The 16643-nt window shown below is 41.8% G+C and overlaps 2 protein-coding genes across 4 annotated transcripts in view; both read right to left on the reverse strand.

The window, feature by feature from the left end:
* Positions 1-9256, reverse strand: part of tbc1d16 (TBC1 domain family, member 16) — a 28515-nt gene extending 19259 nt beyond the window's left edge. The window contains exons 1-2 of one of the 3 annotated variants that reach the window (XM_086289145.1): positions 9153-9256; positions 2303-2515 (exon numbers count right to left, since the gene is read on the reverse strand). In XM_086289145.1, the coding sequence (XP_086145271.1) occupies positions 2303-2483 (181 nt within the window). In that variant the 5' untranslated portion in view covers positions 2484-2515; positions 9153-9256. Of the gene's footprint in view, positions 1-2302; positions 2516-7451; positions 7591-8605; positions 8710-9152 lie in introns of those variants that run through there. The other 2 variants (XM_086289144.1, XM_086289143.1) reach the window with 2 other exon arrangements.
* Positions 8632-16211, reverse strand: gaa (alpha glucosidase). Its single transcript, XM_086289142.1, has 19 exons — positions 14566-16211; positions 14088-14239; positions 13704-13869; positions 13438-13534; positions 13212-13331; positions 12887-13005; positions 12384-12515; positions 12078-12188; positions 11873-11986; positions 11668-11752; positions 11462-11579; positions 10998-11131; positions 10681-10832; positions 10305-10453; positions 10027-10168; positions 9769-9867; positions 9153-9317; positions 8867-9019; positions 8632-8769 (listed from the first exon to the last, which is right to left on the reverse strand). Exons 1-19 carry the CDS (start codon positions 15097-15099, stop codon positions 8704-8706), a joined length of 2808 nt encoding a protein of 935 aa, XP_086145268.1. The 5' UTR covers positions 15100-16211; the 3' UTR covers positions 8632-8703.
* Positions 16212-16643: the final 432 nt, after the last annotated feature.

Raw genomic sequence — 16643 nt, forward strand, 5'->3', positions numbered from 1 at the left:
ACAACACGTATTCAAAACCACTCCACTAGCCGTGTACGGTCTTTACATGTATGAATAAGGCAAGTAGACAAAGGTAAAGCAATTCAACTAACGACCAAAGGCTTCATAAAACAGAGGAACAGCTCTTGTTTGAATTTATGAGGCAGTACAATAAAAACCTGAATGAAGTTTACAGCAGCTTATCGGACACAGCTATAAATGTCACATGGTTTAGAGCCCCTTTAATCTTACCTTTTAGATAGAGGTTAGAAGTATAACTCTAGCTATTTTAACCTTGATTTCAAAGCAAAAGTGTGCTCTTTTGGATTAGCAGCAGTATCAGTGAGGTTTATATAGGTTTATATTAAATCAAGTGCCTTTTTACTCAATTAAATTTACTGCTCTTTTTATATTTTTAAAACGTCGTCTCACATTTTCTTCTTCATTTATCGTTTTATGGTTTTCATGTTTGTCTTTTTATATTCCCTTGTGTTTCTTCTATATCTAAATGCATGATAGCTAAAAGAGTGTGACATCGCTTGCTTCACAGTTGAACACTTTCCCCAAACAGGCAAATTTATATTCCATCTATTCAAATCCAAAGGTTATCACTAGATCATTTCTACATATTTGACACTGGTGTGAAATTCTATCATCGCTGGCATGTGGATTGTTGAGTTGTGGTCACAAACACGTTTTATTAGGTCAAAGTGACCTTGACCTTTGACTGTTGAGTTCATACTTCAATCCTGGTCTTGAGCAGTAGCTTTTCAGGCTTTCTGAATATATTTTCAATTATACCAGGGGAACACTTTTGTTGGTTAAGCCACTTAACACTGACCTGGGAGTTACTCAAACATACAAAACGGCACCTAACCAAAGGTAGCCAAAGATAAGACAGTTGGACGAGTGTGAAATGTTTGCACCAACAAAGTGATTTCTACAGAGCCATGAGGTGAAAACATTTGAGGAAGAGACAAGAGAAGAAGTGTCAGGCGTTAACAAAAAAATAATAATTATAATAATTCAGCAAAAGGACATCTAGTCCTTTTAGTGAATTATTATAATTTTTATTAATTAGTATAATTCCAGCTATAATTTATAGCTGGAGAGTGTCTGAAAGTCACATCCTATTCAGCTGATCAATGAACTGTTCACAGAAGCTTTGTCAGGGTGGCTGTTAAGAAGAAAAAGAAGGCTGAGAACTTGTCAATATCTAAGGAGGAGGTCGGGAGAGAGGGATAACAGTGTCTAGACCCATCTGTAAAATATGATGGAGACTGTCATGGTTTGGTGCTGCATTTCAGCCCGTGTTGGGGATTTTGTCAAAACTGAGGTACAGAAAAATACCTTCAGATTTTCATCCACCATAAGTATCTGAAAGATGTCTGACGTGGCACCTGCTTTATTTTTCAGTATGACAGCGTTCCCAAAATACACGGCCAATACGTTAAAAGCTTACAGGGATAGAAAAAACACAGAGTGGAACATTAGCCACGGACTGGCCAACCCAGACCCCAGACCTCAGTGTGGGATCATCTTGACAGATAGAGGAACAAAAGGCATCCAACATTCAGAGAAGAGCTTTGAATATCCTTCAAGAAGCCTGGAGAGCTATTCCTGAAGACTGCTTAAAGAAATTACAAGAGAGATTGCTAAGAGTTCACGCTGTGCCGTGACACTAAATATTGACTTTTAACTGCTGTGTTTGCCTTATATATACTGTAAATTGCTGCACCCATTTCCCATTTTTTAGCAAAATAAAAAGAAATGAAGGGTAAATCAAGACTTTTGCACAGTAGTGTAATCTCCTGGAGTTTCTCAAATAACATGTTCTGAAGAACGAGGCATGTCACATTGACCGTCTTTGCACTTTGACCAGTTGTGCCAAACCGCCAAAGAGATATCACATTCACAAGTTGGAATGAACACACATCCCCCAAAGTATAACACCTCCGGTTGTGGTGGCTGCCAGCGCCGAGGTGTAAAAAGCACTTCCATGCCAGCTACAGATAGATAAAACACAATGTAATGTAATGCATGCGCTGCAAATACAACACAATCAAACAGACAAATGCACTGCAAAGTCAGTAATACCCTGCAAAAAAGTCTAAGTAACAGCTGGGGACAAATAGCTGACTTGAGCAAATTAAAAGGGTACAAAACACTTAACAAGTGTCTCAGCCATTTTCACTTTTTCATCATGACCTCTATAAACAACTGTATTACTGTCTTGGCTACTTGCAGCACATTTATGTATTTTCTTCTGTTGTATTTGTCAAGTTGAAAAGTTTAGAAGAAGAAACACTTGGTTCAGTCTAACCTGGGTGGTGCTCAGCCAGGCCAGGCAGGGGCTCCGCGGGGTGCACGCAAACATTATTTTTGGAGAAGATAATCTCGCCATCCAGTCCCGAGCGTAACGATGAGCCCCCCGCCCCAGGGTTAAAGGTCAGGAGGTCGGAGGCCTTGGAGGAGGCACGCCGTAGGAGCCGACCCAAAGACATCTCCTCAGGCACCAGGACACTGCGCCCATCCTCTGAATATGAGAGATTAGGGAGTAGAAAAAGTCATCAGGTGAAGGGGAGGATATAAAGGAAAAATTAAAAGTATAATTTCAGTAAGGTAAATATTTGACAGAAGGTGCAGCACAAATTGGTTTAAGAGCTGCACTGATCCTCCGTCACACGTGTGCTAGTATTTACTGCAGTGTCCTTACTGCAACGCCCAGCCCTACAAGGATCCCCTCTCCCCGCCGTACTTGTTCAGCACTTCCCCATCCCACATTTTCTCTGCCGTGCACCTGCGCTCCCAAACACATTACCACCTTCTGCATACTGTACTACTGTGTAGCCGAGGGTGTCCCACCTTTTGCAAACAGCACACACATATGCCGTTGTGTGTACACACACGGAGAGAAAGACGTGCGCAAACACACTTTACTCCATCTGTGTGAAATTCAGGGCAGTTATCAGTAGCCAGCAGATGACATCAATGCCAGCAATGAATTGGGATCAGCTTGTCACACCAGCAGTGTTTAACTTGTCTGCTTTAGAAAGAAAGCTTTGTGCGATGTCAAGTTAGATGTAACAGGGCTCTTTTGAAGCTTCTGCTTTGGCGTGTTGTTGAAGGCTTTCGTCAATGATAAGGTTTAAAGGGGATCTTAGTTTGCAGACTCAAAGAAAACTAATTAAAGCCTTACTTTTGCATTTAACTTCTCTTCATTGACATCAAAGAACTGCAGAATGCAATGATAACTTTTATTTATCTTAGCTGTGCCTGTATCTTTGAATCCAATGCAAGTGTGTAACCTTGTTCTCTTGCAGGCTGAACACCCCGGCATGTACTCCTCACTATCTGAGGAATGTTCCCTGCTTTTTCCTCAGAGGGCATGTTTACCTCTGCTTGATTAAGAAGCCACCCCACTTCCTGATGCCAGGCCCCAGACAGGAAAGCTACTGGCACGAAATCCGGTGCAGGACCACTTTTTTGGGGGGTGGGGGTTAGAAAGTGTCTGTGGTTTCTTGCAGATGTCAGTAATCTTAGGCTTAGTCCCATTTTACTAGTTTTGCTCATCACTGTTTTTAATTTAGTAGATTAATTAGTAGATTAACACATTAACATTTTGTTGAATTTGGCACAAGATTAGTCTGCTACTGAACCCGTCATAAGACAATCTATTGTGCACTCACCTGCCATTTCATTAAGTACAACGGTTCAGCTGCTTAATACAAATGTCTGATCAGCCAATCACATGACAGCATTCAGGCACAAAGACATGGTCAAGATAGCCTGCTGAAGTTCAAACTTGGGCTGGGCCATATTATACCCTTCACGGTAATACCGGTATAATGTTAGGCAACGATAAGAAAATAAAATATCGCGATAGAATATGGGTAAAACGCGCATGCGCAGTGCCTTTGTTCCAAAAAGCATGGCGGCAACGGAGAATGAGAAGGGGGGAAGCGGATCGTTGAGTGCAATGGATGAACCAGAATTGATTTGTAAAAATGGTGCAACTTCAGTGATGTTGAACTGGTTTGGTGTTTGTCTGTCAGATACCCACCAAAGGACATTTTTTTGTAGAACATGCAAGCGGCCGGGTCCCAAAGTCAAACGAACAACTGTGGCATATTGAGAGTTAAAAACTGTCTAAATGATTTCACCTTTAATAAAATGATCAGCACTGCTGCTTTACCAGGTGTAACAATTAAGTTTAACATCCAAGCATCCATGAAAACAGAATTTATTACATTTAACGGAGTTAGAAGTTAGCAGGAAGTTAGCTCGCTAGTTTCACTAGCTACCTAAGCATGATATAGCATGTTCTGACTGAGAGATTTCTGAAAAAATTAAAACGTACAGCTCTGCTATCACTTCCAACATAAATGAAGACAGGAAACTAAACAGCAGTGACGTTTGTAGGGTTACTGAAGTTGGGCTAGCTGGTATATAATGATGTGCTACGTGATCGCTAGCGACACAGCTATGTTAGCATAGTAAAAACAGTGAAGATGCAGGATGAATGCTAACACTTTTCCACTCGATAAACGTGAGGGTTCCTGATGGTTAGAGACAAATGCAATCGCATGGCAGCATGCTATAAACGGACCAAACTTCAGTCTGAGATAATCCAGCCACAATACAAGGTTAGTCATTAATATACTGCAACAACATGGGAATAGAGCAGCTGTGATAGAATACAGCATTAAGGAATCAATGGTACAGAAGTGGAGGAAGCAAGAAGTATGAGTTGAATAAAGTTTGATTTATCTGACTGCTTTGTTTCGCTTAATGTGCCTTATAATCCCATGCACCTTATGGTCCGAAAAATACGTATTTGACTTTTTTATTTGGCACAATGCAGTTTAATGTTGCAAAGCACCTCTTTTTAACTTCAGTGGATATTATACATGGTTATGCTCAGGATACATCTGCCCATTTCTACTGGAAATGCCCTTGGATTAAACTTTCAGCAAGAAATTTGCATTTGCACTGTTAAATTTTTATATAGCTTTAATGCACATAAAAAACAGCTGCTTTTTTTGCGCTAGTAAAGTTGTGGAGTTATATTTTGTCTCCCATCAATTATATTGTCAGTTATATCGTTATCGCAAATTTTCAAATATATATCGTGATAAATATTTTTGGCCATATCGCCCTGCTCTAGTTCAAACTGAGCATCAGAATAGAGACAAATGCTCATTGCATGGTTGTTGGTGCCAGACGGCCGTTCTGAGCATTTTAGAAACTGCTGATCTCCTGGGATTTTCCCACACAACCATCTCTAGTGTTTACAGAGAAGGGTTGAGGAAAAAAATAACCAGTCAGCGGCATTTGTCTGCGTAAAAATGTCTCTTTGATGAAATAAAGGTTTGCAGAACAGCATCAATGAATCCACAACACCTCAAACACTGAAACAGATGGGCTGCAGAAGTCGACACCACCTATCAGCTAATAACAGGAAACTGAGGCTACAGTCCACACAGGATCACCAACAGTGGACAACAGAATATTGGAAAACATTGCCTGGTCTGATGAGTTTCAATTTCTGCTGCCACATTTGAAGGGTAAACAACATAAAAATCATGGATCCATTCGCAGGTCACGTGATGGTGGTGTTGTGGTGTAGGGGATATTTTCTTGGCAATCCTCCACAGTCACCAGATTCAATCCAACAGAGCACCTTTGGGATGTGGTGGAACAGGAGATTTACATCATGGATGTGAGCCAAAAAAGATTTGTGTGATGCTGTCATGTCAATATAGACCAAAATCTATGAGGAATGTTTCCAGCACCCTTTTTGAATCTGTGCCACAAAGAATGAAGGCAATTCTTAAGGGGGAAGGGGGTTCTAACCACTACTCGGAAAGTACAGCTAATACAGTAGCCTATGAGTGAATATACATAAATACTTCAGACTAGCAGTAAATGAAGAAAAAGAATAGTTGTATTTCTGCATACTCTGATCCATGCACATAAAACATGCAAACTGACCATTATTCAAATAATAAGAGGGCTAGACCGTAAAAATGATTCTTTTGTGAAATCCCTGCTACTGTGTAGTTATTTTGGTCTGTATGCGATTACAGGGTGAACCGGGTCATCTTCTCAATCAGGCTGGACAGCGTCCTCTCACTCTTTCCTTCCCCCTTCATCTTTATGCTGTCAACGCCTTGGCGTGCGCGCACATTCCCTCTCTTCTCTGACCTTTCAGTTTTATCAAACCGCTCACATGCTCAAGACTGAAACACCATGTTCGCCTCAGTCTAGTCCTGCTGTGACAGACAGAATGATGCACATTTTTCGCAAACTTTTAACGGATCACCTGCCAGAAAGATTGAAACTCTTAATGTGAACATGAAACTTTGCAAGACTGAAGCTGAGCTGAAAATGTAGAAAGCAACAAGCTTCCACGATCTCAAATTCTCACCTCTGGGCTACATTAATTAAGTTGTCACATTGTGACATATGAATGAAGGAGCCAATACTTAACACTCCTATTTCATCACCACTGTATATTAATGCCTAAGGCAGGTGGAAAAAAGGAAGGCTGAGAAACAAGATTCTTCTGAAGTCAGCGAGTTATGATAAAATGTTACAGGTGACTCAGTGGGAAATGGTTATAAACACAGCATAGTTCTCTCATTTTTTCTTTTTGGTGTTTTACATGTTAAAATGACTTAAGTGTAAACCAATATTAAGTTTTTTCAGATATGGTGTTGATAACTTGCAGTACAAACAGGACAAAGATAAGTAGCTTTTTTATAGATAGAATTGAAAAGATGATTCACCTTTTTTAATTTTATTTTATTAAATATGAAGTGATAACATGTATCCATCTCATTTTGCAACAGAAACAGACCACAAACTACAACTTGTCTCTAACAGGTCCCACACATAGGGAGCACTTTGAGAAACTTGACTTAATTACGATGCGCTCAGGTTATACAGATTAGACGTGCACCCGTGACGTGGGTCAACGCGTTTCTGAGGACATAAAAGGGTGCCTGGGGGTGGTTTGATCCCTGCCCTGACTGCGGTGGGGCAGCCTGTGCAGCAGAGGCGTGCCGTGATGTCCATCAGCTATCAATACAGTCCTGACAGGCAGCATCCGCCTGACAGCGGAGGCGAGGATGGACAAGCCTATTTACACGCAGGCCCTTACGAGTTTTTACTGTGGCTCTGTGGCCTGAGCCTCATTCTGTAGCACCTTGAACATAAATATTTTACTTTAGCTCAGCTGAGCCATGGCCGAAATCCGACTGCTTGGCTGGTGTTTTAAAGCCGTCCGCGTTTGCATGCAACTTAAAAGTTGCCGGGAGACAAAAACACTTCGGGCTCGTACCGGAGAAAAGCGTCCTCCTCGGCGCTTTGGCACACACCTGTTCCAGCGGCAGAAATGAATGAATAACAAGCAAATTGTAGAGAAGCGGAGCGAGAGGGGAAGGGGGCTAAAGCAGCTGAGCTCTCACCGTCAGTCCCGCCGCAGGAGTCTACAGCCCACACCGGACAGCCATCACACCGGGCAGGCAGGGGCCGAGCGGGACGTACCGGCGCTGTCTCGCCTCCTTTCTCCCAGATCCGGCTCTGTTGTTATTAACTGTAAGTCCTGTTTGTATCCTTGTTTTCCGACAGGGCACGCTACATGTCTGACTGCTGCGGTTTCTACAGCGGAAAAAATACACTTCCGGTTCGAATTTTCAAAGTAAAAGCTCGCGCTAGACTAACAATGCGTGCGGTTTAATTTGTAGCCCGCACATGTCGCGCTTCCTACAACTACCCGATCGTTTGCGTCCTACTTGACTTCACAGCTCCCAGACCAATCCACAAATTTATTGCTGCTTCCGGAAATTTAAATGGGTTTTTCAATCCAAAAAAGCCTGGGCGTAGATTTCATATTCAAAATAGTGAAAGAAAAGTTGGAGCATGGCTGCATTTGAAAATACAAATGCATTTCACACCATCCGCAGTCGTCATCGGCCCCAGCCTATCATAAAAAAGCAGAGCTTTTTCATCATAAGTGACGTTTTAAAGGTCACTGGCAAAGGCTTGAATACAGTTGGTCAGAGGCTCTTCACACACCAGCACTGCTGCCTTTACCTGCCAGTACAAACCTGATTATTTTTTTAGGTTATTTCCCACTAGAATAATATGCTTAATGTAAATCATACAACCATACATACATACATACCACTCAGAATACAAAGTGTGCAGTAGTTTTGTGTCAAATGCATACACTAGTGGGGCATGCAAGTCCAATTACTCAGAGGGAGCATGATCACCCTCATCCAAGGATTCATCCAGCTATGAGTCAGTTACATCATGGTTGGCTTTTATCAAACTGTTCAGAGGACACAGTAAATGTGACATCTCATCATAGTAAATGCTACACAAGTGCTGCAGACAAACAATTTTGAATTATTTTTTAACTATTTCACAAAAAAATAAATGCAAAAATCATTTTCAAAAATAAAAACAATTAAAATAGTTATAAAAAATAAATACATTTCAAGGCATTAAACCGTTTTGAGTGTAGCAGTTAGGACATGCAAACCAGATATACCACGGTGGCTCTTTGATATTATCATTTCCTGTTTTGTTTTTTTGTTGTTGTTTTTCAACAAACCTGCTGATCCAAATTCCAGGCAATTTTGAAGAAGAGATACAGCAAGTCTACGGTGCACAAAATGAGTGTTTTTTTTCTTTTAAATGAAACTCAGTGTATTAGAGAACCCACTGGACCGTAAACACTTCTGACATGGGTAAGGCCAGACTAGTCACTGCTAAAACCTACGAGAAGAGACAGGGAGGAGAAAGACAAAAGTTTATTTGAGGCAAAGAAATGATGGAAGTAGTGGGGCTCATATGTTGCTGGTTAAAAGCTCACCTTGGTGTCAGTGCGATATGTAAAGTCCCTGACTTTCTCCCCATTTGCTAAAATGTAGCGAGGTGGTGAAGGCACCCCGAAAACCTGCAGCCCTCCCAGCACCAGACTGTCCAGTGCCCCATTCAGCTTTAGAGGGTTACTCACAACCTGAGACTGAAGTAAAGCCAGAGATGTGTGTGAAACACTGTCCCTCATTCACACTTTTTGCATCAAGCAGTCGTGCATCACAATGCATAGCAAAGTCTCTGCTGCTTTCCATATGGAAATATAAATAATCTCTACTTACCTGTTCAGCAGAGAAGATAACGTAGCAATAATTTTGCATTTCAAAAGTGTCGACGCTCTCGCCATCATCCCAAAACAAGTCGCCCCGGGCCCAGCCGCCCGCTGACAGCGCCACAGTCAGGAAGAAAGGGTTGTTGCGTGAGGCTGTGGTTGTCAAAGCAGGCTCCTGCGCAAGAAAAGGGAAGATCAAAGAAAATATGATGTTAAGTTACAAAACATCCTCTTTTCTTCCAAGTGTCTCAGCTAGTTTTGAACTTTAACACCTCATCTAGGAAGTCATGACAGTAATGGGTCAACATTTGATCATAGAGACTGTGGATGAAAAGAGATTTCTCCCATGTAGCGAAATAATTCCTTCAAAGAGCTGTATTGCTTATAAAGAAAAGCATCACAGGGTGAAGTGATGTACTGATAATGACTACCGTAAACTGCAATGTCTGAATGAATAACTATCCAGTAAACGATGTGCTTTGCTTTGTTCTTTTATACTGAACTCAAGCATAACTTAACAAGCCCTTTTTAAAATCAGTTTTTCCATCAAACCTGTAAATTGTGTCTCCAAACAGAATCAAGATCTTCAAACATTTGCTTTTTTTTCCCCTAAAACAAACACCCACCTGCTGGGGAATGATGTGTCCTTCCCTCACATGAACATTGATGGTGTCCAGAGGAGCTGGCAGGAGCAGGAACTGCCCTTTACTGTAGAAAGGCTGACCCTTGAGAGGCCAAAACACAACATAAGGTTGTAAATCCAGTAAACACTAATGTCACGTCCCTCCATGGTTCATACATGATTCATACATGATTTATTATTGTGTGGCTCATACATTCTAGTGGTGTTGTCAGAGACGGCTGAATATGACTGAGTGACTCACATTGTGCAGGCTGTACCAAGTGGCGGGGGGCAGGTATGCAGCCAGTTCTACAGCCCCTTGCTCTAAAACTGGACTAATAAGAAGTGAACTCCCCCACAGGAACTGTTTGTCTATGGTCCGACTGTTAGGGTCATTGGGAAACCTAAGAGCGATGGACATACAGGGAAGAGGAAAAGAAAGATGAAAAGTGAAATGAGATGGCCTAAATGGCTTTGTTTATGCATTACAATAGAGTACCAAAAAAGTAAGGGAAGAATAGCTATGAAGAGGACACACACTCCATGAATAGAGGTCTGGCCACAGTTTCAGCAGAGGCGTGTGCATGGTGGAAGAGTGTGTAAAGGAACGGCAGTAGGGAGTAACGGAGATACAGCGCACTCCGCATGGCTGCCTGGGCCCGCTGCCCAAACACATAGGGCTCTTGAGCCTGAGGGACAAGACAAACACACACACAGTGAAGAGATTGAGTTACTCCTTTTCAATAATAGATGAAACAGATGGACGTCTCTACATGACCCGAGAAAAGAAAAACATGCTGGATAAACCTCTTCTTCATCATATAACTCCCCCGACAGTTACTGTCACTAAACAGTTTGCACATGCATCTGAATTAACAGACCATAAACATAACCAGTATCAGCGTCCGTGTCTCACAGCATTGGGCTTGTCATTGTGGTTCCTCATAAATGGGTAGAAGGCCCCAAGCTGCATCCACCGAACGCACAACTCCTCAGTGGTGTTGCCTCCAAAGCCGCATATGTCCGCTCCCACCAGAGGGACCCCGAACAGGCTGAACTGCAGCACCGCTGGAGGGGACAGGTACAAAAGCTCCATTTAGGTCAATTCACTATTAAGCTGTGGTAACTTCAAAAATACATTCCAATTCTGATGTTTTGGGTCAATATTCTTACGAGATGAGAGGATCTCAAAAAGCCAGTTCATGTGACCTTTCAGAAATGACATTTCCTCACCAGGAATTGAGAATCTGAGCTGCTCCCAGTCACTCCTGACATCTCCTGTCCACACTCCAGAAAAGCGTCCGATGCCGGGGAAAGAGGAGCGTGACAGCACAAAGGGTCTCTTCCTCCGTATCTTCAGCAAAGCACTGAGGATGGGAACAAACCCCAGGATAAAACCCCCCCCACAAAGAACAGCTACATGTACATAATCTGTAACACTGGGCACCATTATTCCAAATTCAAATTCTGAATCCTACAAGACATCACAGGAAGTGAGAAGTTATATGACCAGGTGGTAAAAGCATTCGATTTCTGTCATTTCATCTCAAATTATTGACTTTTTTATGCAACAATAAAATCACTGTTTCATAAAATTATCATGTTTACAAAGTGTTACTATATATTTATTACTCGTTCTTTCATCCACAACAAAACAACTAACTGTGCAACTGTGTCTAATCACATCCTGGCCCAACCTGTGTGTTGCATAAGCTTCTGTGAGTCCGTAAAGATTGTGCAGGTTGTAGTGAAATGACATCTTCTGCCGAGCCGACATACAGAGGGTTCCTGAGTTTAACCGTCCTCCAACGACACCTGTGTGTCGGAGAGTTTTGTAGAATAACATTTTGTCTTAAAAAAACAACATAAAATCTGAATGTTTATGTGCTTTTAAATGTGTTACTTGGTGTGTATGGTGGGTTCTCAAGGTCACTGTCAGGACAGCCCTCCACCGAGCCCTGCACAAAACTGGCTGGTTCGTTCATATCCTGTGTGGAAAGAAAAACATGGAAAGCAATTTTTATTTGATAGTGTATAATAAATGTCCACATTTCAAAAAAGTCATGCACATTATTTGTGAATTACAACCCTGTCCTGTGTACACATACAATCCAGAGACCATCTACAGGAACTTTAGAGTGAAAATCTCTGATGCAGTCTTCCCACCATTGTCTGGTGTCTGGGTTCGTGAAGTCAGGAAAGGCTGTTGGGCCTGGCCAAACCTGCGTATACAGAATATGACAACCCCACATTTTCAGATAAAAAAAAATGCTACATACATATTGCCCCCCACCCACCCCGACCCTATCTCACCTTCCCTATCAGGATTTGCCCTGTAGCGTTTTTGATAAAGACATCTCTTTTAAGTCCATCATCAAAGGGAGGGTACATTCCTGGGGTGCTGCTGCTGCTTATCCCTGGGTCCTGTAACATAAACGAGGAGCCTCAGTCAAAACCTAGGACATTTTTGCTGCCCTCCACTGGAAAAATATGGTTAATACCTGCTTTTAGCTCCAGTGAAAGCAAGAACAAAAATGTTTTGTTTGCATCAAATTCAAATGCAAATGTATATATGTATATAGTAGTTTGTCAGGTCTTTTAAACACAAAGATGTCACACCAGAATAAGGATGTACTTCATGCCTCTCTTGTGAAACTCCTCCACCATTTCTGGCAGATCCCCGAATCTCCAGGGGTCAAAGGTGAATACCCTTCGCTTGTTTGCGTAATCCAGGTCATTCCATTGTACATCCTGTTGGTGAAAACGGTTAAATATTCTCAGGAAAAAGGCAGTTTAATGAAGACTCCAGCTGCCACATAAAATCAGTGAGTGCCTAAGACTTCTAAAGATATTTTCATTTAGTTAGACAGTTTGGCACATCAGCCACCTTATAAACAAATAATTAAAAAAGTAAACATTAAAATCATAAACATGAAAAACTGAGGACAAACTGCCTTCAATTCATTTTTTAACTATCATTAGAGTTACTGTTGTTACACATGGATCGTTAATGTTATCAATCTAAAATGAAAATTTAGAATGAAAAATAAAATTTTGAATACTTTCTTAAACAAATGTATAAAGCAAATGCACAGATGGAGAATCTTCTATGAATTTCATACCATCGGAAAGTTTTCATCATGCATGCTTTGTGCAACCTTTCGGGTCGTATTAGTGGTCGTGTAACCCCAGCGGCACAGATGAAAGCCCAGCGACCAATAAGAAGGCATCATAGGATAGCCTGGGGACAGATACATGATAACTCTGAAACACATAAATGCATTCCTTCTTTTTCTGATGCCCCAGGACTCGTTCAAATGCACAAACGCTCACATGCTTTTACAAATTACTATTTTCAAACTTCACATCTCTTGTAGTAAGTATACATGCTTATTACTGCATGGACATGTGTTAGTGAATGTCAGCCAGACAACTCATGCTGCATACCAATGATCTGAAGGTACTGTCGTATAACACTTTGAGGGTCAGGACCCAAGAAAATGTAGAGATCCAGGATTCCACCGGTGGACACCCAGGTGAGAGCAGGGGTCGGCTGTAGAATCACCTCTACAGAAACATTTGGGAAGTCAGTGAAATGGCATCAGATGCTAGAATCTGTTCTATGGAAAGTGAATTCAAAAAGTGTGGGATGTTGGATCAGAGAGCTCAGTACCAATTGCATTGCTATTTAGAAGGAAAACTCCATGTGCTAAGCCATCCTCTTCCTGTACTATGTAAAATGGGTGGGAGCCATAGAGGTTGGCATCAGCCTGTGGGGAAAGACAGTGTCAACATCATAAAGAAAGCTTACAAAAGACTGTTTAATATGAATGTCTGCTGCCAGACATATAGTCTAAATCGTTTGAGTATCTGTCCAGAAGGGGGCGCTCCTAACCTTTGAGTTTGACGACTGTTATTGAACCACTGCAATAGACTCACATGAGGTGCCATGTCTCTATTCCAGAGAGTCAGGGAAGTCCAGTTTAGATCCAAGAGGAGAGAGGTGTAATGTTCCCCAAGGCCAGACACAAAAGAAGAGGCCAGTGTGGTAGACAGCTGCAGGTACTGGTCAGCAAACAGCAGAGGAGCAACTGTGGTGTTCATACTAAACAGGCAGAGGATGTGTACAAACAAAAAATAAAGTGATTTAAACATATAAGTGAAATGAAAAAACTACCAGCACAAAATGATAAATATGAACAGAGATAACAGAGCAAATATGAACAAGCTGACTAAATAAGAGTAAGTTATTGACTGACACTATGATGAAACTCACTATATAGTCCATCCTCAAATACATTAAAAATGAAGTGAACTACTCACATCACCCTTCCATTGGATTTCCGTCGCACCATAAAGCCAAATGGGTCAGACTGGTATTCAGTGGTATAGAGGACACTCTGTGTATTGGCTTTGCTCTGAGGAACACCGCCTGGCAGATGAACTTCATACCGCTGAGATGATGGGTCCTTTAACTTCATAGAAAAAAAAGGTTGATAACTATTTTTCTTTGAAATGACAAAGTATGTAAAATAATAGAGGGTCCAATACTCAGTTTTTTTTCAAACTGTGGTGCCTGTCCTACTGGTGGGACTCTTTATTTGTGTATTTCATTTGAAAATTACTGGAAAAGTCAGCATAAATATTCATTCCTGGGTTAATTCAAGGACATTCAAGACAAACGTGCTTTTATAAAATAGATTTGTTGGACTATTTCAAACATAAAAATAAAGCAAAATAAAATTAAAATATTATCCTTGACTGTGTTGTCTTGATCACATGTTTGGGGATGAATGCTTACTGTTAGGTGGAAACAGTCTGCTGTCTCTTGAATGTCATCTAGTCTTAGAGTGGAGATATCTTTGGGGAGGTAGGAGGGGCTGGCACGAGTCAGTGTGGCACCCTGACCCCGAGGAGTAGGTATGAGGGGTCCCATTTTATAGCCAGGATACACACGGGGGTAAAAGCACCAGGGTGGTCCTGCGGAGTCAAGCAGAGGGGCGTAGCAGCATCCTCTGTCCTCACACTCGCTCTGGCTGAGCAGTTTGTCCCTGCCACAGTCAAACCGACTCTCTGGGGCCATGGCGCATTCACTTCCTCTGGAAATATTACATTTCTGGGATCTTTCAGGGTGTATACCCCGACTTGAATTGTTCTGTGGCTTTGCGGGATTATAAACAAGCCGTCCATGTGCCGTGATGTCATGTTGCTCATCCCGAACTGACCCAATCTGTAGTCGGGCTTCACTGGTGAAAAAGCGGTTCATGAACAAACAAGCTAATAAAGAAAATGCGAAGAGGAGCACGGCTACAGTGAAGTGAGACAACAGACCCATCGTGCATTGCTCAGTCTAAGGATCCTTAAATGAACTTTGCGCTGTCTTCATGAAAATATTCAGTGGTAGTAGGGTATGTAGTAGGTCATGTAGCTACATGTAGCAGTCCCAGTCCGGTGTCCAGCGGTTATCTGTTCCCTCTAATCAAATTATCCGCAGTGTCGGAAAATAGACATTGTTGTGAAGTTGCGACACATTAAATCAAGACGTCTACAGTGAATTAGGTTAACCATTAATAGCAAAAACAGCAACATGAAGGCTAACGCAAAACTAGGGCAAGCATACTGGGATAGTGATGGGTCGGTCGCGAACGAAATTGCTCTTAGAGCCAGTTCTTTGACGTGAACGACGCGAGCCGGCTCCTTGTCCCGAGCTGTGGATTTTTTTTTGTTTTGTTTTTTTCTTTCTCTCACCCTCTCCCCCCCACTTTTTTTCCGCTTCACTCAGCATGCGAGCCTTGTGCTTTACCCCGGGAAGAGGGGGGAGGGGCGGTAGCTACACTCAGTAGCACAGGAACAGAGCAGGAGGGAGAGAGAGAGAAAGAGAGCCAGGGACAACAACGTCACATTAGAAAGGTATAATAATCATCCACAACTATTTTCAGTTGCGGATGATAAAGGATTCAGAAAGTTTATTCATGCAGGTCCATATGACAGAGGATGTGCATGTTCTTTTTGTTTTCATATTATAATTTATATTTAATTGTGTTATGGTTTGCAGTGTTTTGTGTTGTTTCACTTTAAATTTGTAAAAGGAAAAAGCTGAAAATTTAAATAGTTAAAAGTTGAAATGTGAATAGTTGATTTTTGTATTATATGATTTATTTATTATATTTTATGTGGAGTGAATAAATAAAAGTATATTTACGGTGGCCCCTACAGACAAAGCACATACAAACTTCAAATCACGTACGAACAGTGTTGGGGAGTAACGGAATACATGTACCGCCGTTACGTATTTAAAATACAAAATATGAGTAACTGTATTCCGTTACAGTTACCGTTTAAAAAGGTGGTATTCAGAATACAGTTACTTTGTTGAAATAAATGGATTACACTGCGGTACTTTCCTGTTTCATTTTGTCGCGGGTCAGGACTGTTTGGGTTTTGTTTGACAGCTACGATCTGTTGTTCCAGGCGGCAGCGTTATGGTTGCCATGGTTACAGGGCGACGCTCTCTCTCTCTCTCTGCGACTGTGTGTTTCCTGGGTGAGAGAGCGCCTTTTCGTTGTTGTTGTGCTAAGCTAACAGGCAGAATGCTACAAGCATAGCTCTAAAGAATGTAGCATCATGGGCAGTGTAGTCCGTGCTGCAGGGAGAATGGACTGCCATACACGTTATGGGTCTGTGAGCGCGAGGAGGAAGAAAAAGGGGAGTGGAAAGGTACGAGTTGTCATCGAGGAAAAACGGGAGCTGGAAGCATGTAAATATAATAATAACCACTGCAGCCAAGAAGAGTGCCTGAGGAGCCCAGTTGTAAGTAAGCTATTAAGACTCGACTGTACACCGTGTTCGTGTTTTCCTCCGAAAACAATAAGTTCTGTT

This window comes from Aulonocara sp. 'chitande type north' Nkhata Bay, linkage group LG4, assembly GCF_057382095.1.
Source record: "Aulonocara sp. 'chitande type north' Nkhata Bay isolate Kocher_YH1m ecotype deep benthic linkage group LG4, A_spYH_male_GT1.1, whole genome shotgun sequence".
Taxonomy (NCBI): domain Eukaryota; kingdom Metazoa; phylum Chordata; class Actinopteri; order Cichliformes; family Cichlidae; genus Aulonocara; species Aulonocara sp. 'chitande type north' Nkhata Bay.